Source organism: Oncorhynchus tshawytscha, linkage group LG16 (assembly GCF_018296145.1).
Source record: "Oncorhynchus tshawytscha isolate Ot180627B linkage group LG16, Otsh_v2.0, whole genome shotgun sequence".
Lineage (NCBI taxonomy): Eukaryota > Metazoa > Chordata > Actinopteri > Salmoniformes > Salmonidae > Oncorhynchus > Oncorhynchus tshawytscha.
Window position 1 is genome coordinate 56,531,148 of NC_056444.1, and position 22,234 is coordinate 56,553,381.

The 22,234-nt window shown below is 42.2% G+C and overlaps 1 protein-coding gene across 2 annotated transcripts in view; it reads right to left on the bottom strand.

Annotated features, from left to right (window-relative positions):
- LOC112215974 (forkhead box protein J3) overlaps positions 1–22,234 on the bottom strand; it is a 96,406-nt gene that overhangs the window by 37,857 nt on the left and 36,315 nt on the right. The window contains exons 1-4 of one of the 2 annotated variants that reach the window (XM_024375504.2): positions 16,677–16,765; positions 16,468–16,577; positions 15,653–16,099; positions 866–940 (exon numbers count right to left, since the gene is read on the bottom strand). In XM_024375504.2, coding sequence (XP_024231272.1) covers positions 866–940; positions 15,653–16,003 — 426 coding nt within the window. In that variant the 5' untranslated portion in view covers positions 16,004–16,099; positions 16,468–16,577; positions 16,677–16,765. Of the gene's footprint in view, positions 1–865; positions 941–15,652; positions 16,100–16,467; positions 16,578–16,676; positions 16,766–22,234 lie in introns of those variants that run through there. The other variant, XM_024375503.2, reaches the window with a different exon arrangement.

Consider the following 22,234-nt stretch of genomic DNA (forward strand, 5'->3'; position numbering starts at 1 on the left):
TATATACAGTGTGTGCAAATGAGGTAAAAATACTTTCTGAAGGCACTGTACAGCCCCGAGACCTTAGGGCAACAAAGTCAGAATGGTGCGCACTGTGCAGGTGCCAGCGTCACCACCAAATGAAACGGTGAGATGGGGGCGAGGAAGGCATGGCACTGTTTAGATAGAACAAGCCAGTGACAATGCTGCGGCCGATTATCAGCACAAAATCCTATCACTGAGAGAGCAGACCCAAAGCAAAAAACAACATCAGCGACGTACTCACCAGCTTTCATTATGTGACATGGACATGCTCCATCTGATGCCATTACGTGAAGATGCACACCATGTACGCACGAGCTGACAGTAATGGACTATTTTTGAGTACTGTCATATTCACACTTATTGTATGTTCATTATGCCACCATTATTGATTGTGTGCTGATTTTCACTGTTTAACAAGCACACTCGGCGCTTGATTTTTAGGCTACTGGGGTTTTCATCATTTGACAGTGTGTCTAGGTGGTTAGTTTTTATTTATTTTGTCTTTATAAAAATAAGCTATACCCGCATTCCTACACATATGCTTTCTGTTTCATAGTTGTAACAAAGGCACTCCACAAATAAAATTCAACACTTGAATTATTCTTGTTTTTTTTACATAAACTAATGAAAATTCTATTGTTATTTGAAATATATTTTTCATATTCTAAATGTTACCTTCATCAACCCAACCAAACAATCATTTTTGTGTAGCATATATGTATGGAATGTATTAATTACACTGTCAGAATGACTGCTCTTTAGCTTGAAGGGGGGTCCCTCAAGGCCAAGCGGTTCTCGTGTTAAATATGTATTCAGACTATAATGGTCAGGAAATACTTACTTTCCCAGGGTCGTCTTTAGAGCGAGGCACTTTGAGAAAACACTTGTTCAGGGACAGATTATGCCGTATTGAGTTCTGGGAGAAAAGAGAGAGAAGAGGGGAGATAGACATGTTTTCATTAACACAATCATAACAGCATAGTAAATAATACATTTTTCAATACATAAAAAGTAGAGGACCAGTAGCATTTCACTTGGTCTGCATGAGTAAGATTAAATATTATACTCTTGCGCAAACTACCAGACAACCACACCCTCCCAGGCACCTGGAAGTAAGAAGAAGATACAGTCAGTACCTGCATTATCTATTAATTCACCATGCTCTATTGTTTTACAGTTCAAGAAAAGTTGAATGGCCAGTTTGCCGGATGCAGAGTATGCCTTCATTTAAAACGGCATTTAAGTCTAAGACTCGGCTTAATCTGGGTCTGGAAAAAACTATCCAGAACTGTATTAGGTGGTTAATTATGCAATGGAGACATTTGTGATTTAGCAGTCTTAAACAAAAGTAATTCCATGGCTAGCAGCCCTAAGTAATTGTATAGTGGAAATCCATGGAGATAAGAGCCTCTATCAGTCTGTCTGACTGTAGCTCCTCTACCTATACCATACAGTAAAGCTCCAGTACACCTGGCCTGACATGAACTGTGTTCCCCCTCAGGGCTCCTCCACTCATCTGGAGCTCCTAATTAATACCACTGGGGAGCGGAGAAGAGAGTCCTCCTCTCTCTCCCTTTCTCTATCCCTCTCTATCCCTTACTCTCTATCCCTTTCCCCCCTCTCTATCCCCTTTTTACTCTCTATCCCTTTCCCCCCTCTCTATCCCCTTTTCTCTCTCTATCCATACCCTTCTCTCAATATCCCTTTCTTCAAAAGGATCTCTTCATTTGCTCCTCACCCTCTCCATCCTCTCTCCTACTTTTCAATCTCTCATAGCCCATGGTCAGAATATGGCAGAGGAAAATACAGCAAGCTAATGCAAAGAGTCATTACCTGACAAATACATGAATAATTAATTTATGCCCATGGCATCCTGCTGCACTATTTTTTCAAAGAGGTCAAACCATAAACCAAAACACAGAACAGTTGCAGGCAGATGCCACACACACACACACACACACAGAGAGAGACAGATATCCCTGTATAAAAACCACCAGGCCTCTCACTCACAAGACCACGTCTTTGTCTAGTACTCCCAGTGGTGCTACCATGGGTCCCCCAGAAGAGAGATGTAGACGGCTGAAGACTGAGAACATCGCTCCACAATGACGACTCTTTACCAGTTACTATAGTAAGCCCTGCCAGCTGTATATGGCCATAAACCAACGGAGAGCCGTTACCACGGCGAGAGATAGTGCCTTTCTCACTGAATGGGCTGAATTTGTCATAGCTCGATGCGATGGCATTGACAATAATGCACTGAGTGGTTGCGACGTGAACGGAGCTAATGCGATTCGCTCCCGCGTCCGCCCACTCGTTTGATGGCGTTGGATGATTAACAAGCTTATTGGGCACAGCTGGGGCTTTGCTGCTGCCCAGCGCTAAATTCATCTCATTGGAAGGCGGCATACGGTGGAAAGGAGGTTGTCAAATTTGACTTCCTACTTCCTTGTTCTTAGACGATTTGGGGGATTTGAAATTAGACGGTTTACTTTGCCTTAAGGAGGCAGGCATTTTTTATATAATCATTGTGGCTATTATTAGTAAGCACGCTGCTTTAGTAAAATCGCACAGGCTTACGCTGAATAAGCATGACATGAGCCAAAATCTGGGGTTTCAGAAATGCATAGAAAAAGAGAATGAGAGAGATAGAGGTTATGTGTGCAGATCACTAGAGGATATAGGCCGGAAGGTGACATAACCGTGCTGGAGATATTAGCTCATAGTGCAATCTGTGAGAGTGCTGTTGGGGATGGAGAGCGTTTAACGTGAGTATGAGCACTGGATATATAGGTCAGAGAGTGTGATGTGTTGGCTATGGTGAAGATAAAGGGTCTAGATGAGATAGTGAGATTATAGGGAGATGTAGCCTAGCAAATACAGAGGATAAAGGTCAGACTGAAATAGTCAGTGAGATGGTGGTTAATGTTGAGGAAGATTTAGGACAGGGTAAGAAATATAGATAATGTTGAGAAAGATATAGGACAGAGTAAGACACGTGGATAATGTTGAGGAAGATCTAGGACATTGTAAGACACGTGGATAATGTTGAGGAAGATCTAGGACAGGGTAAGACACATGGATAATGTTGAGGAAGATCTAGGACAGGGTAAGACATATGGATCATGTTGAGGAAGATATAGGACAGGGTAAGACATAAGGATGTTGAGGAAGATATGGGACAGAGTAATGGTTAATGTTGAAGTAGATATATGCCAGAGTAACATGTGTGGATAATGTTAAAGCTATGGGTGCAACAGAAATTACTTGAGGTCAGAAGGTGAGGTCTGCTGAGAAAGAGGGGACTGGGGGGTGGTGTGATAGGGTGTGTACAGTATAGGGAACTGCTGGGCTCTCACACAGACGGCCCTAGTCAGAAGCAATACTGAGTGTTTGTTGTTCCACTAACTCTCCTGGAGTTTCAGCATGTTTGTCCTGGGGCTCCTAGAGGTCGCTGCAACACTGTCACAGGGCGAGAGAGCGAGAGGATGAAACAGAGTGAGATTGAGAGAAACAGAGCGAGAGAAACAAAGAGAGAGCGAGAGAGATGGTAAACAAATGGTTACGAGAGAGGATGAGAACACAGGCAGAGAGATAAGGATAGTGTTGGAAGAGAGAAGGGTAGGGAGTCTGGGGACGGGGAGATGCATTGTCACATCTAAATATCTCACGGGATCTAGAGACAACACCGGGACACCTTAACTACAGGTCTAAGCAGAGACAGTGATCGACACATCCTGTATGAGGAGGGGGTTGAATACGACTCACTGCTTCAAATGCAACCAAATACATTATCATTCCATTTGATGGAGCACCACCCCACCCTCTTAGTGCAGAATGGGAAGTCTGCTGTAACTGGAGCCCACTGTGTGAGTGATGGGCACAAAGAGATTTCAGGAGACTGAGCTGCCAGAGCTGCCAGTGTCCCTGGGGACCTGGCGAGGATCCGTGCGCACGCTGCATACATCTATATACAGACAAAACAGACACTATAGTGCAGCAAAGCATGTGCCGTTTTTCAGTGGAAATCTTTCAGTTTGTTGGTTTAATTTGAACGTATCTGCTGGATTAACCTGACTTGGATTTGTAGGAAATTGATCCCAACTATGGTTTTTCCAAGATAGTAGAAACTAGAAATTGAATAGGGAAAGGGGCCAGTGGTAGGCCATGGCGACTGGCTCCTTCCAGTGCATATCAGACCCCGTGCTGCAGCAAAGTGACTGGTCTTGTCAGTATCGAGTTTCTCTGTGGAGAATGGGGACAGGAGCACGAAGTGTTGCCAAAGCACATGCTGTGTCCCAACAGTCTAAAATAGTAGGAGGTGTATATTCAACCGGCAGAACGGAAACTTAAGGTAAGGGTAGGGCGCCAGACTAACATTTTAATTTGGTGACACCAGCCCATGATTTGGCCACACCAACATTTTGCCATGGCGTCACGCAATAGAACAAATGTGCAATCATCTTCATTCACAGTGCTACTGAGATAGTATGGTTCAATAAATAAGTTGTTTCATATAATATGCAGCAGAAATGGATAATTCAAGATATTTGTAACCTAAACCAGTGATTGTCATACATTTTGGATTGACAATCAGGCTGTTGTTGCTATAATCAAAATATGGCTCCAAAATCCTTCAGTTCAATACAGATTAATTTGTTTACATATTTTTGTGTGTACTAATAACACAAACGGGCTAATTCACCATCTGACGAAGTGAAAACGCAAAACTCTCTAGCTAAATCCCTAAATATAATATACTGCTAGTTAGCAGTGTAATTGATTTATTTGACACTAAATTGAATGTCCTAAAAAAACTTTGCCATTACCCGATGATGACTATATAGGCCTATGAAATCACTGCCAATGGCAGTCTCGTGCTTCCTGTGCTCCGTATCTCAAAGCCTTACAAATGACTGGTTGTAAAACTGTGGTAGAACGCTCAAAATTGAGAGTTGAGATTTTTTTTTTTAAATGTGCAGTAAAATCGCAAGAGTTAAATCACCTCCTATGAAGTCAAATGTCACACTATTTTAGGTTTTATATGGTCCCACCCTCATTTTGTGTTAAAACTACTCTGGTCATGGTGTTGATATTTTGGAGTTAAAACGACACTAAATGGAGTAAATATTCAACTCTAAGAGAGTTGCTTAAATTTAACTCAAATTGCCTTTCTACACTTTTCAATGTCGTTTTTAACCCACTCCTGTGCAATTTTAGTATTTTCTGTGTTGTTTTGAATTAAGAATCAACTACAGCAGAGTACATTTCTCTTTCAGTTTACTTATTTTGAGTTATAAGGGTGTAAATGTCAGGCCCTGACCTTAGAGAGCTGTTTTATTTCTCTATTTGGTTAGGTCATGGTGTGATGTGGGGTAAGCATTCTGTTTTGTTTTCTAGGTTTCTTTATTTCTATGTTTTGGCCGGGTATGGTTCTCAATCAGAGACAGCTGTCTATCGTTGTCTCTGATTGGGAATCATACTTAGGTCGCCCTTTTTCCCTCATTTCATTGTGGGTAGTTGACTTGTGCTCGTGGCACTTTGCCCTCGTGAGCTTCACGGTTGTTTGTTTTGTTGCCGTCATTCCAAAATAAAATAAAATGTACGCTCACCACGCACACTTTGGTCTACTTCCAACGACGGCCGTGACAGTAAAGCCTTATTTGAATATTTGTTAAGGTTTTACTTTTGGTGGTTTTCAATGTGATATACAAACTATGTTGGATGCCAACTTGCAGGAAAATACCTAGCACTTTTAAATTATTGCTCACAATGTGCATTTAGAATGTGTGTAAGAGTAGGGAAAAACTTACAATACATGAAGACTACCAACATCATGTAAATTGGAACAACTATCTCACTAATGGTTGCTATAAATCCAACTATTTACAGACTGGATTAGTATAGAAAAATCTAAGTTTCTTATTTTTGTGTAGCATAAGATCAAAACCAATCAATGTTAATGCAAAAACACAGACATTGAAACAAACAAAAAAAATCTGCCTGCAAAGGAGCATGCAGGGAAATATAATAATGAAACTCCTCCCACATCTGTGGATAACTCCATAGATTTAACTCCCTGTCTCTGGTTACTTTTAATGGAGTTAAACGTCCTCCATCCCAATGAACTCCAGTTATCAACACTGACTTGAGGGAGCATATCACTCTCGAGCGTTAAGATAACTCCCAGTAGAGTCAATTTAACCCAATTGTTTTTAACACTGGTTTCAACTATACTTGATAGACAGCGAAACAGGTGCGAAACAGGGGGGCAGCGAAACAGGTACAGGGGCAGCAAAACAGGTACAGGGGCAGTGAAACAGGTACAGGGGCGGGGGCAGCGAAACAGGTGCGGGGGCCGAAACAGGTACAGGGGGGGCAGCGCAAAACAGGTACAGGGGCAGCGAAACAGGTACAGGCAGGGGCAGCGAAACAGGTACGGGGGGGCAGCGAAACAGGTACAGGGGGGCAGCGAAACAGGTACAGGGGGGCAGCGAAGCAGGTACGGGGCAGCGAAACAGGTACGGGGCAGCGAAAAAGGTACAGGGGTACAGCGAAACAGGTACAGGGGCAGCGAAACAGGTACAGGGGCAGCGAAACAGGTACAGGGGCAGCGAGGCAGGGGCAGAGCAAACACTAGTTTGATTGCAGGAATTTACTGTTTCATAGTTTTAGCCAACCCAAAAACATAATTTTCCAGGTGTTCTTTAAAGAAAATACAAAGACGTTAAGGACAGTGAACTTATTAGAACATGTATAACATTTTCTTAAGATATGATAAGACAAAATGCTTAAGTGATTTGTATTTTCCTTAAACTTTCTCAAGAGGCAATGACACAGGGTTTGTCTACCACTTTGTGTAGTCGTTAGCAATGATGCGAATGACAACCATTTTCTGGTAGATGGAAAGGCTTTCCCAAAAACTCCTCAATTAAATGTTAACTACAAAAGTAGTCTATCTCTACCTGTCAGAATGATATTATTATTTGCATCAATCCAGTGGGGATTTGTTAAGCAAACTCTGCCATCACCTGTGTTCTACTTAAAGTCTCTTGCTGGTACACACTTGAATTAAAGGTTATCTACACCCAAACATTGCCCCCAAAATTCCTAGACCTCAAAAGTGGTCTCCTGATGTGGTTTAGGCAATGGTTGTGGACTTAGCACATCAAATGTAGTTGTTCTTCTATTTTTTTTAAGTGTAATTTTGAGAGCGAAATCCTGTACTACTGGGAAGTATCTGAAACCTGGAAAAACTAAATGGAGTAAACTGAATTTTTAAAGAAAGAAAATACAGAATTGGTCAAAAAATACAACAGATTTTATTGGGCCCTAAATATGGAATGCCTAAATAGTATATTTTCATTAACTCCTTGTCTCTTTTCCCAAGTGAATTTGTCTATCCAGTCGTCTCACCTACCAGTGGTTGTACATACATGTTTTAATGAATCAGATCCTACTGCCTAAACTCCTCTGTGCTGCATCGAGTATTTCAACACCCTAACGTCACATCCAGACAAACATATCCTCCCTACCTCCTAACAAAATGAGGACCCAACTTACTGATGCCACTGTCACCGGAATAATATTACATTTAATGCAATATAATTACATTAAAAACCCTTATTCACCTTGCAATGCAGAGGGTCGTTAACATTGCACAGGTATGACATACTGCATACTCTGTCAACTATGCCAAATCCCAGATGCAGCCTTGTAATTGTTGCATTCCAGCCCCTTTTGAAATCAACACCACCCCTATTATTAGACAGATCAGAGAATAACAACCCTAGGTGAATAATGAAGGAAATATGACATTGGACGTATGCCTATCCTCCTGTGAATAGAACCAGGGAAATACCTCACACATTTAATTACAACATAAATACAGACTGATAATACTGATTAGTATGAAATATTTGGGAATGAAATCTGGGCACAGAGGGGCAGACTTAACAAACAGTGCTTTTAAGGCCGCTGTTCAACAAGAGTTACGGTGGTCATAACAGCCGCAATGATAATACGTTGTGCCGCATGTCTGTCAAGCACATAAACGTAACATATGTAAATCAGCAGCCAACACAAATTCATCCTCATCCACAATAAAACAAAAATCTTTCAAATAAAAATCTTATCTGAGTTCTAATAATGTGTGCAAATGTTTCTACTATACAGGAGACCATGTGTAGTAGTCTGTAATAGCCAAGAAAGGTTGACAGTGGAGCCTAAGGAACAGGTGCGTGGAGACACACACATCTGGCTGGCAGACAGGACATGCGTAACATGTTAACAGGGGATGCTGGGATGCATGCAAGAGGCTACAGCTATGTCTGCGTTGCCAGGCAACAGAGAGTAAACAAGACGAAAGAGAAAGACACAATAAAATATCCATATAGACTATATTTATATATAATATGCATTTTAGACACTCCGTCACACACACACACACACACAGGATCAATCAAAGATTATGTTTTTACTGTACTGTCCTTTGCCCCCAGACCCAAAAAGTAGTCCCATGAGCGCAAAAATCACTGATGCATTCATCCCCATTATTCTAAGACCAACCGTTGAAAAATAAAATCCAGAAAAAAATCCATGACTCTTGCTCATTTTATAGCATTGCGTGTGACACGTGGTGTCCATTGAAAGGCCAAAGGCCATCACAGAGCAGCCTTTTGCACTGTCCCATTAGGGGCGCTAATTCAGAGCCAATTATCTGGCTGTAAGGGCAGGCAGCAGGACCACAAGGGCAGGCACAGCAGCATTACATCTAGATTTACATAAGGATAGGCAAACTTGTGTTGTTACAGTTTCAATTCCAACTTAAGGTTAGTATTTGATGCATTTTCGTTTTCAGCCTTGTCCCTTCAGCAGGGTTTCATGCCCGCTGATAATAATGGTAAGAGAAACACTAATATTGACGAGTGAGAAGAGAGGAAATGCCTGTGGTGAATTCCACTGGCACTGATTACGTGTTCTCGTGAAGAGGGCCTAGGCTGTGTGGGGTGGAAGGACACGGCGATGTGAAAGGGCTGCAAGGGCAGAGTACAGGGCATGAGAAAGTAGAGCCAGGCACTATGGAATCCAAAGGAGGACGGGGTTGAGAGAAAAAACACGAGAGAAATCGGGTGGCGAAGACTGCGCCCCAATATGTTATCTAGAAGGAATATGAGGCATTCTGCACGGGAGCTACAAGTCCAGTTCATATGATGCCACCTAATGACAACTGAATAGAAACAAAAATAAAAAATAAAAAAACACAGATTGAAACATTGCATAGTCAAATCCGATTTCTCGGTTTTCTACCAGGATGCAACACCGATCATATACTTTTCAACTGATGAGTATATGTGCACATCACAAAAGGTTTCAAACAGAAAAGACCAGACAACCGTTTATGAATCAAAGCCACAGTTCCAAAAGTCTATAAAATCTCTATAAAACACAGTACATACAGTGCCTTGCGAAAGTATTCGGCCCCCTTGAACTTTGCGACCTTTTGCCACATTTCAGGCTTCAAACATAAAGATATAAAACTGTATTTTTTTGTGAAGAATCAACAACAAGTGGGACACAATCATGAAGTGGAACGACATTTATTGGATATTTCAAACTTTTTTAACAAATCAAAAACTGAAAAATTGGGCGTGCAAAATTATTCAGCCCCCTGAAGTTAATACTTTGTAGCGCCACCTTTTGCTGCGATTACAGCTGTAAGTCGCTTGGGGTATGTCTCTATCAGTTTTGCACATCGAGAGACTGAATTTTTTTCCCATTCCTCCTTGCAAAACAGCTCGAGCTCAGTGAGGTTGGATGGAGAGCATTTGTGAACAGCAGTTTTCAGTTCTTTCCACAGATTCTCGATTGGATTCAAGTCTGGACTTTGACTTGGCCATTCTAACACCTGGATATGTTTATTTTTGAACCATTCCATTGTAGATTTTGCTTTATGTTTTGGATCATTGTCTTGTTGGAAGACAAATCTCCGTCCCAGTCTCAGGTCTTTTGCAGACTCCATCAGGTTTTCTTCCAGAATGGTCCTGTATTTGGCTCCATCCATCTTCCCATCAATTTTAACCATCTTCCCTGTCCCTGCTGAAGAAAAGCAGGCCCAAACCATGATGCTGCCACCACCATGTTTGACAGTGGGGATGGTGTGTTCAGGGTGATGAGCTGTGTTGCTTTTACACCAAACATAACATTTTGCATTGTTGCCAAAAAGTTCAATTTTGGTTTCATCTGACCAGAGCACCTTCTTCCACATGTTTGGTGTGTCTCCCAGGTGGCTTGTGGCAAACTTTAAACAACACTTTTTATGGATATCTTTAAGAAATGGCTTTCTTCTTGCCACTCTTCCATAAAGGCCAGATTTGTGCAATATACGACTGATTGTTGTCCTATGGACAGAGTCTCCCACCTCAGCTGTAGATCTCTGCAGTTCATCCAGAGTGATCATGGGCCTCTTGGCAGCATCTCTGATCAGTCTTCTCCTTGTATGAGCTGAAAGTTTAGAGGGACGGCCAGGTCTTGGTAGATTTGCAGTGGTCTGATACTCCTTCCATTTCAATATTATCGCTTGCACAGTGCTCCTTGGGATGTTTAAAGCTTGGGAAATCTTTTTGTATCCAAATCCGGCTTTAAACTTCTTCACAACAGTATCTCGGACCTGCCTGGTGTGTTCCTTGTTCTTCATGATGCTCTCTGCGCTTTTAACGGACCTCTGAGACTATCACAGTGCAGGTGCATTTATACGGAGACTTGATTACACACAGGTGGATTGTATTTATCATCATTAGTCATTTAGGTCAACATTGGATCATTCAGAGATCCTCACTGAACTTCTGGAGAGAGTTTGCTGCACTGAAAGTAAAGGGGCTGAATAATTTTGCACGCCCAATTTTTCAGTTTTTGATTTGTTAAAAAAGTTTGAAATATCCAATAAATGTCGTTCCACTTCATGATTGTGTCCCACTTGTTGTTGATTCTTCACAAAAAAATACAGTTTTATATCTTTATGTTTGAAGCCTGAAATGTGGCAAAAGGTCGCAAAGTTCAAGGGGGGCGAATACTTTCGCAAGGCACTGTATGTAGGTATGCATGTAAAACACATTATTTCATAGCTCAATGTGACATAAAACACACATTTATATTAGGCCTACTGCTTATAAAGCAGAGCACCCCTTTCCATAACAGCTGGTATCAGAATAGCAGTTGGGATGTCAAATTAGAGGTTGACACGGGAGTGAAAATGTACTCCTGTCCCATCTTGTCTTGTAAAAAAATAATAATCCCCGTACAGTCCTGATCCCGCAACAGTTCTATAACCCCGGAAATGTTCCTGTCCCACCCCGATAAAAAACCCTCGGTGCCCATTTTTACAAGCGGAAATCAGAAATAACTTCCTCCATTAACTGCTGTTTGTTTGTCCCTGTCATCACTAGTTACCACAGTCACAAAGTCATAAACCCCACCTAACCTTAATCACACTGCCTAACTCTAACCTAAAATGTCATTTTTAGTGTTCATGCATTTTTACAATACAGGCAATTTAGACTTTGTGGCTGTGCCATCTAGTGGAAATCGTCTGTCTCCCGCTTGGGTTGTGAGTAGCCATAGCAACTGCTTCGTTTGGCTGCTGCTCAGCACTCACGAGACCATTGCCTGCACACACAGCTAATATCAACCACATTACGAGATTTGGGCAATGAAGGCAGCCCTTCCTCTTACCCAGAGTTGGATGAACTCATGCATATATGGGCATGTGTAATGGTGGGTCTCCGCGTGCATATAAGTTAAAGTAGTGACTGGCTACAACTGGAGCGAGGCATGAGAGTGAGTTGACGGAAGGGGGGAAATTAGCATTTATTTTCTTCTTTCTTCTTAACTAAACTACACTGAGTTTACAAAACATGCGGAACACCTTCCTAATACTGAGCTACACCCCTTTTGCCCTCAGAACTGCCTCAATTCGTCAGACCAGGCAATGTTTTTCCAATTCTCCAGTGTCCAGTGTTTTCATTCCTTAGCCCACTGCAACTGTAGTTCCTTGTTTTTGCTGAAAGAAGTGGAACTTAAGTTGGTTGCCATTCGAGTCAAGGTACAACGAGTTGTGCATTCTTTTATGGGTCTTTGGGCAGCAATATTCTACTGAACTGTCAGTTGACTAACTTGCTCTGCACAATGTGTCAGCCTCTTTGTCCTCTTTCATCAATTACCTGTTTTCGACCATTGGCCTGCCGTTGGCTGGATGTTCTTTGAGTGGCGGACCATTCTTCATACACATGGGAAACTGTTGAGCGTGAAAAACCCAGCAGTGTTGCAGTTCTTGACACACTCAAAGCGATGCACCTGGCACCTACTACCATACCCTGTTTATAGGCACTTAAAACCTTTTGTCTTGCCCATTCACCCTCTGAATGGCACACGCACACAATCCATGTCTCAATTGTCTCAAGACTTAAAAATACTTATTTAACCTTTCTCCTCCCCTTCATCGACACTGATTGAAGTGGATTTAACAAGTGCCATAAATAAGGAATCCTGTCCTGTTCCGAACTGACTAGAAATTCTCTTTTCCTTTTGTAGAACACCACTTTAAACCAGAGCCCTATGTATATGAGAAATGCTGTTATCGACCAATGAGAGTGAGAGGTTTACGTCGGCCCCCGTCAAACGTAGTGCACTATAAAGAGAATAGGGTGCCATTTGGGATGCATCCCATGTCCTGCTCCCTCATACCATGTGGACGTGTTATGACCTTGACGAGTTATCTGATTACACTCAGTGTATCATCTGTGGCTAATGCGCTTGTGTTCAAAATGGGAGAGGAGTTAGCGTTGGCCTGGTTTCAAACTGGCCTCTCTGCTGCCTGTGCATCCACATTATCATACAGAGCAGACGCGTGCGTGTGCTGGGTAGTAAACTCACCACTACCCATCTCCTCTGGCTGAGCAGCCCTACTGTAATCTGTAGACTGCACACGTATGCCTACCTGAGTGGGAGTCTTTCTTACTCACACACACACTCACTGTGTGTGTGTGTGTGTGTGTGTGTGTGTGTGTGTGTGTGTGTGTGTGTGTGTGGACTGTGTGTGTGCTCGTAAGTGTCTGTGTGAGTGTGCGTGCGTGTTGTACAAGCTATTTTACTTGAGCATCAACAGTATATTCTCCAAATCAAGGAATCCAGACACTGCTTGGGCTCCATGTCTGTCTCCCACTGTTTGCAGCTGACAGTAATCACCTTGACGGTAATGAATTCGTTCACGTTCCCTTTGATGCAGATCACCGTTTCAACCACAACATCTCTGCACTGGGCCAGGTACATCCGGGATTAAATGTTTACAGCTTGAGGCTGAGCCATGTATGCAGTGGGCCTATTAGTCCTCAACAGTCCTCGTGCCAGATTATTTTGTGCATCTCCTCATCTGGAGTATTCCTAGGATGTCTGGTTTGGTCTTGAGGAAATTAAAGGCTAAATCCTCAGGATGGTTCTTACGTTTATGGTGGAAATATGGGTAGCCTTTTTACTACATGTAAGTACACCTGTGATTCATCTAGCTTGTCAATGCAAGGACAATTAAAATAACCAAGAGGGCCAATGTACTGAAAGTGTTTTTCTAACTAAAATTCAATTTAAAAAATCAAATTGTATTTGTCACATGACATTTGATCAATAGATGCAGTTTAGTACTGATGTCTGTATTAACGTCCCTAATACTAGGGATGTCCCTGAATCCCAATTTTGAGGTTTGAATCAGATTTGCCATTTAAAAACAAATACGGTATCATTCAAATCCACAATTTACAAATGTCAGCTAAGTAGCTATGGTTGCTAACGTTAGCTAGCATTCGTCACTGTATCTGCACCAAAACTCAGTTATTTCTCATAGAATAGGAATAGAATATTTGGGGTCAACCCTACTTATTACTGTTGTGTGGAAGACATACCACTCTTGGTACTTAAATAAATACTTATAAGCACATCAGAGAAAGCTTACAGATCTTAAACATCTGCAGTACTACACGTATTAATGAGGGCATTATGCCTATCCTATTTAAGACTGAGTTATATTGCCCATATGACGGGGTAACCGCCTGAACAGAGAGAAACCATTGACAATTCAAGAAAAAAACTAATCACAATGCCTGAAAGGTCTAGAAAATCTATTTTTCTTGGTTTTCTGTGAGCAAATGAAAGAAGAAATCTACAGAACATATCTCATGACCATGCCAACAAGCTTGGAACCCTACCAAAACAAACAGACTTTTATCGCAAACCATTTTGAGCTGCTGGCATGCAATTTAGCTCAGGAAGATTAAATCCTGAGAATAAACATAGGTTTGTGAACGGAGCACGGAGAGGGAAGATATTTTCACTCACTGAGAAAAAAATAGATTAAATGGAGATTGTTGTGGATTCGTTCCAAATGCCATCCTATGCCCTATATGGTGTGCTACTTCTGACCAGGGCCGGTAGGGAATAGGGTGCCATTTGGGACACATCTACTTGGGACATTGTAGCCAGGCAGCCTCCTCAGAAAAAGCACAGCCTCTGTCATGTGATTAATAATGGAAGGTATTCCCTAGACTAAACCAAAAGATTCCAGATGATTCCACTCACCACTCAAGTAAAAGAAGCATGTCATATTGCCTAGATTCATACAATGCCATTTAAATGAAAGCTGCAATCTATATATAATACATTTAAAGTAAAAACATTTTTAATTAATGTACAAATCTCAGATTGCACCATTAAAGATTTGTTAATGAAACCTGAATGGAACATGCACTCGGTCACTCACTGCTGTACTCCTCCACAAAGCTTTTCCACATTCTGCTGTTGGATCTGACAACTGTCGCAATGACTGACCATCACCAGTAATATTTCCTCATACATCCGAGACAAGTTGTAAAGTCAAGACCAGCGCAGCAATTAAATGTGAATCAAACAAAATGTCAAAACTGGTTCAGACTTAATCCATGTATTTTTTTTATCACATTGAAATCTCTATTTAAGCAGTAAGGCCTGAGGATTTATGGTATATGGCCTAGGGCTGTTCTTATGCACGACAAAATGCAGAGTGCCAGGATACAGCCCTTAGCTGTGGTACTGTATATTGGCCATATACCAGAAACCCCAGAGGTGCTATTATAAACTGGTTAACAAAGGAATTAGAACAGTATAACATTCGTTTTTTGTCATGCTCGTGTAATATTGTCTAATATTCCACACCTTTCAGCCAATCAGCATCTAGGACCCAAACTACCCAGATTATAATATACATTATACTGAATTTAGAAGGTGATAAACGGTGGACTATGTCAGACCAAGTCTGCTAACTGAACTTGTAAGATCCTGTCCTCACAACAAGACCCGTTACTGCAACAGGTATAAACGTACCCGATGGGATAGTTTACCAAAAATCTAAGTTAATCAGACATTCGTATCCCTCAAAAGTGGGTTACATAGATCCCACATCATGCAGTCAGAAAAATATGCAGAACTCAATCCCAAACTAATAGGAAAGATGAGCACCACCTAATTCCATTAGAATAACAAACTGAATCTGAAGTGAACCATCCCGTTAATACACACCAAATGCCATTCTTCCATATCCACCTCCTACCTTCCAGCCACTGCCTGCCTCCCGGTAGTAGGGGAAGTTGTCACAGATCCACTGGTAGATCTCGCTGAGGGTCATCCTCTTGTGCGGCGAGCCGTTAATAGCGAAGGTGATAAGGCTGGCGTAGCTGTAGGGTGGTTTGCCATCCCTATGCTGGGCCACCTCCTCCTGGTCCAGCATGTTTCCCTGGTCCAGTGGGGCATTCTTCTTTCCCAGCCCGTGGCCATGATGTCCATGGGGGTACCCGTGAGTGTGGTGTTGGTGCCCGGCATTGGACTTCTGGATGGCCGCCCGCATGGTAAGCTGGGGAAGCCAGTCCATGGAGGTCAGGCTGCTCCCTAGTTCAGAGGTCATGATGGTGGTGAGGGGTTGGGGGACTCAGGGGCAGGGTGGGGAGATGCTCTCCTTTCGCTCACTGGATTGCTGTTGCACAGCGGCACCGGCTGAATTCTAGAAGAAAAGTAGCGTGTTTGCTCAACAACAGAAAAACTAGGAAGAAATTAACAGATATGAAACGGTATGCACTGCAGCTGACTGGACTACGGATGAATAGAAGTGTCAGGAGATGATAGTGTAGGTGTGTGATCAGATATGGTCAGGAGAGGGATTTGGTGCTCTTGATTCTTTTCATGAAATGGTCCAGATTTCAGCACAGCAAATACTGTGTCTGTCATAGCCTCCCTCAATATCAAACATATATTTGACATAGAAAGTGTTTCCTCTAAGTTTCAACTTCACTTAAAGCTGTACATTTAACCATAAAGAAACAAAGGCATCCGCAAACAAAGTAATTTGAGTTAATTTGACCAAATTCTTACTGTTTTAGTTTCTTTACATCTCTTCTCTGGCCCAAGCATCTGTGGAATGTACTGAACCGAAAGGTAGAGTAGTCCTTCTATGGTGCATGTTCATACGCTCCTCATTGAGGCTGTAACACAGAAAGCACACACAAAAGGGGAGTTTGTCAAGTCCTGGCTGACAACACTCATTAGTGACACAAAAAAAAGACTATCGCAAAGCCACCCACCACAACAGCAACACTGTCGGAGTTCTGTCTATCTGGCTTGCTTCTGTCATTCTCCCTCCAATAAAGTAGAAACGGCAACTCGATCTGCGTAGTGACTAAAAGCTTGGGAATTTTTTTCACAACTGCCTGCCAAATGGGGGAACAGCACGGGAGGAATTCCAACTCCCCAGAGGAACCCGAAAACCCAGAATCTCCACTGTTCTCTGTCGACGTGCCCCACTTTGCTGTCAAGTCCAGGCCCACCTCTCAGTTTCAGACCTGAAGGTAGTAGAGCTTCTGCCACAGACAACCACAGTGCTTCAGAAGAGAAGGCTCTACTTTTAATTTGTTTTCAGCTATTTCTATAAGACTCAGATCCACACAGTACCATAATCCGCAAAGGTTTGTAGAAGAACACAAACAGGGCTAAATGTTGCTGTACACAAATAACACTTCATATATTAATAAAATCTAAAATATCTATTTCAGAGTATAGGATCATTTCAGTGTGGACCTGCTCAAACCCTGAAAATTTCCAGGCTAAAACCTGGTCAGTAGTAGAGTTAAGCCTCCAAAGGATACCTGTACATCTCTGAGCCCATACAACCTTCAAGTGTCCTTAAACAGAGACAAACACACCAGCCCCCACACACACACACACACACACACACACACACACACACACACACACACACACACACACACACACACACACACACACACACACACACACACACAGTATCATTTCCTGAAACTTCTAAGGCGGTCTACCAGGAATACAAAACTCTCAGTTTCTGCAGATCCCCCTCGAGAGCAACATACAAGAGAGGAAAACTAAGACAATACTCTGCCCGCAAACCAGTTTAATTACAAGTTGAAAAAACAAAAATGTTTAACGCATATTCATCTAGCCAAACATGCTGAGAAAATGCTGGGTGAGCTTTTGTACCGCCACCCCCGTCTCTTCCTGAAGGCCCTTGACAGTGGCACTGTGAGAGAAAGCAGAGCCAGACCCCCAATCCCAGGAAGCCATCTTAATTAGTCCACCTTTCTGCTGCAGGGGGATGGGGAAGGGGAAAAAAACAACACAAGTTATTATTTTTCCCTCATTAAGCGTAGGCTTTAGCTGCAAATCAGGCTGCCACAAGCCCCGACCTGCTGTGCTGCTGCTGCTGCTGCTGTTGTTGTTGCAGTTTAGAGCGTGGGCTTGACTGTTGTGATGGCATAGCGTTAGCATAGAGAGGCGCTAGGATGAGTAATACGCTAGAACAGAGAGGGGGCATGACACTGCTTCTGGGAAAAAGGGGACCGAACACCCAAAGACAGTGATTACCCAGTCAACGAGTCCCACAGTGACTTCCCTAACCCATATACCTGGAAGCGCTCTGCCTATTGTATCTGAAGCAAGTGTGCCGTTACAGTTCATTTGTTTTCCTTCAAGTCTGCAGTGGCACGCCTTACTGAGCTTTCCAGAGTAAAACAGTTAAATAGGCTAGCTATTTTGAAGCATTGAGTTCCGTAGCACAGGCTCAATTGGTACACAGGGTTCAGAGCTAGTCTCTGATTTGTGGTTGTGTGTTAATACCATCACTGAGGTATTTAGCTTCTGTAACCACGGCTCAGCCATGATGAAGCAAGCTCCTAAATCAAATATCTGAATGCAACTTGTACCACAGCCATCCATAGAATAATTGCCTGTCATGAGAGTTACTTGACACATAGTAATTATAGGCAAAAACAGGAAGACTTTTGGGAACCCTGATACCTTGGATAGAAGGGGCTTATGCCAAGTCTGCAAATGGATTCCTTAAAGGGGCAATCAGGTGGGTAGACAAGCGGTTAAGAGCACTGTGCCAGTAACCGAAAGGGTGCTGGTTTGAATCCCTGAGCCGACAACATGAAAAATCTGTCCATGTCCCCATGAGCAAGGCACTTAACCCTAATTGCGCCTGTAAGTCGCTCTGGATATGAGCGTCTGCTAAAATGACTAAAATGTAAACAAACATCTAATAAAACACATTAATATTTAATGTCAAATATCGAATAACAGCCTCCAATGAATTTCACATCAGAGGGATTCTCTCGTTCTCCTTGCAGCTGGGCTGTAAGTAAGGAACCTTTCAAATGCATAATAGTGTGGTGACAGCAACGACACCAATACAATCACAAGCATAGCCACAGGAAGTAGGGGTGCTGAGGGTGCTGAAGCACCCCCTGAAAAATCTGAACAAAATCTGAAAAATTATTTGCATTGCTTTTGAAAGAAACATGTTCTCACAAAAGTAGTGCCCTGGGTATTTACCAGCCTTGTATTAGCTGACTGTTATAGCCGACTGTAGCAAAAAAATAGTTTTGCCGCCCGCCTTCGACAACTAATTCTCAGCAAATATTCACACGGCTATGATCACAGGACTCACATCTAAAGACCCCCTTTAAAAAGATACACAAATTATTGCCAGTCTAGAAGCCTATACAGTTGAAGTTGGAAGTGTACATACACCTTAGCCAAATACATGTAAATACAATTCCTGACATTTAATCCTGGCAATAATTTTCTGTATTAGGTCAGTTAGGATCACCACTTTATTTTAAGAATGTGAAATGTCTGAATAATAGTAGAGAGAATGATTTATTTTAGGTTTTATTTCCTTCATCACAATCCCAGTGGGTCAGAAGTTTACATACACTCAATTAGAATTTGGTAGCATTGCCTTTAAATTGTTTAACGTTTCAGGTAGCCTTCCACAAGCTTTCCACAATAAGATGGGTGAATTTTGGCTCATTCATCCTGACAGAGCTGGTGTAACTGAGTCAGGTTTGTCTGCCTCTTTGCTCGCACACACTTTTTCAGTTCTGCCCACAACTTGTCTATAGGATTGAGGGCTTTGTGATGGCCTCTCCAATACCTTGACTTTGTTGTCCTTAAGCCATTCTGCCACAACATTGGAAGTATGCTGGGGTCATTGTCCATTTGGAACACACAATTGTGACCAAGCTTTAACTTGACTGATGTCTTGAGATGTTGCTTCAATATATCTACAAAATTTTCCCTCTCATGATGACATCTATTTTGTGAAGTGCACCAGTTCCTCCTGCAGCAAAGCACCCCCACAACATGATGCGGCCACCCCCGATCTTCACGGTTGGGATGGTGTTCTTCAGCTTGCAAGCATCCCCCTTTTTCCTCCAAACATAACGATGGCCATTATGGCCAAACAGTTATTTTTTTGTTTCATCAGACCAGAGGACATTTCTCCAAAAAGTCTGATCTTTGTCCCCATGTGCAGTTGCAAACCGTAGTTTGGCTTTTTTATGGTGGTTTTGGAGCATTGGATTCTTCATTGCCGAGCGGCCTTTCAGGTTATGTCGATATACGACACGTTTGACTGTGGATATAGATACTTTTGATACTTTTGTTTCCTGCAGCATCTTCACAAGGTCCTTTGCTCTTGTTCTGGGATTGATTTGCACTTTTTGCACCAAAGTACATTCATCACTAGGGGGCAGAACGTGTCTCCTTCCTGAGCGGTATGACGGCTGCGTGGTCTTATGGTGTTTATACTTGTGTACTATTGTTTGTACAGATGATTCGTGGTAGCTTCAGGCATTTGGAAATTGCTCCTAAGGATGAACCAGCCTTGTGGAGGTCTACAATTGTTTTTCTGGGTTCTTGGCTGATTTCTTTTGATTTTCCCATGATGTCAAGCAAAGAGGCACTGAGTTTGAAGGTAGGCCTTGAAATACATACACAGGTACACCTCCAATTGACTCAAATTATGTCAATTAGCCTATCAGAAGCTTCTAAAGCAATGAATAATTTTCTGGAATTTTCCAAGCTGTTTAAAGGCCCAGTCAACTTAGTGTATATAAACTTCTGACCTACTGGAATTGTGATACAGTGAAATAATCTCTCTGTAAACAATTGTTGGAAAAACTACTTGTGTCATGCACAAAGTAGATGTCCTAACGGACTTGCCCAAACTATAGATTGTTCACAAGAAATGTGTGAAGTGTATGTAATAAGTGTATGTAATCTTCCGACTTCAACTGTATTCAGAGCCATATCCCTGTAATGCTTAGAGAAGATCTTATGTAAAGTGTTATTGAAGTGTTGTGGTTGCAGGTTCACTTAGCACATCTAAAGCCTTTTCTTTTGGGGGGTGTTGCTATAGACCACCAAGTGCTAACAGTCAGTATCTAATTAATATGTGTGAAATGCTTGATAGTGTATGTGATGTAAATAGAGAGGTCTACTTTCATGGGGAACGGAATATTGACTGGTTTTCATCAAGCAGTCCGCTCAAGAGGAAGCTTCTTACTGTAACCAGCGGCTGTTTTTTTAATGTTGTTTTATTTCACCTTTATTTAACCAGGTAGGCCAGTTGAGAACAAGTTCTCATTTACAGATGCGACCTGGCCAAGATAATGCAAAGCAATGCGACAAAAACAACACAGAGTAACACATGGATAAACAAACACAATCAATAACACACTAGAAAAATATGTGTACAGAGTGTGCAAATGAAGTAAGGAGGTAAGGCAATAAATACGCCATAGTGGCAAAGTAATTACAATTTAGCAATTAACACTGGAGTGATAGATGTGCAGTTGAGGATGTGCAAGTAGAAATACTGTTGTGCAGAAGAGCAGAAAAACAAAAACAAATATGGGGATGAGGTAGGTAGTTGGTTGGATGGGCTAATAACAGATGGGCTGTGTACAGCTGCAGCGATTGGTAAGCTGCTCTGACAGCTCATGCTTAAAGTTAGTGAGGGAGATATAAGTCTCCAACTTCAGTGATTTTTGCAATTCGTTCCAGTCATTGGCAGCAGAGAACTGGAAGGAAAGGTGGCCAAAGGAGGTGTTGGCTTTGGGGGTGACCAGTGAAATATACCTGCTGGAACGCGTGCTACGGGTGGGTGTTGCTATGGTGACCAGTGAGCTGAGATAAGGCGGAGCTTTACCTAGCAAAGACTTATAGATGAACTGGAGCCAGTGGGTTTGGCGATGAATATGTAGCGATTACCAGCCAAAAAGAGAGTATTTAGGTCGCAGTGGTGGGTAGTATATGGGGCTTTGGTGACAAAACAGATGCACTGTGATAGACTGCCTCCAATTTGCTGAGGCTATTTTGTAAATGACATCGCCAAAGTCAAGGATCGGTAGGATAGTCAGTTTTACGAGGGTATGTTTGGCAGCATGAGTGAAGGAGGCTTTGTCGCGAAATAGGAAGCCGATTCTTGATTTAATTTTGGATTGGAGATGCTTAATGTGAGTCTGGAAGAAGAGTTTACAATCTTACCAGACACCTAGGTATTTGTAGTTGTCCACATATTCTAAGTCAGAACCGTCCAGAGTAGTGATGCTAGACGGGCAGACGGGTAGCGATCGGTTGAAGAGCATGCATTTAGTTTTACTTGCATTTAAGAGCAGTTGGAGAGTTGTATGGCATTGAAGCTCGTCTGGAGGTTTGTTAACACAGTGTCCAAAGAAGGGCAAGATGTACATAGAATGGTGTCGTCTGCGTAGAGGTGGATCAAAGAATCACCCGCAGCAAGATCAACGTCATTGATATATAC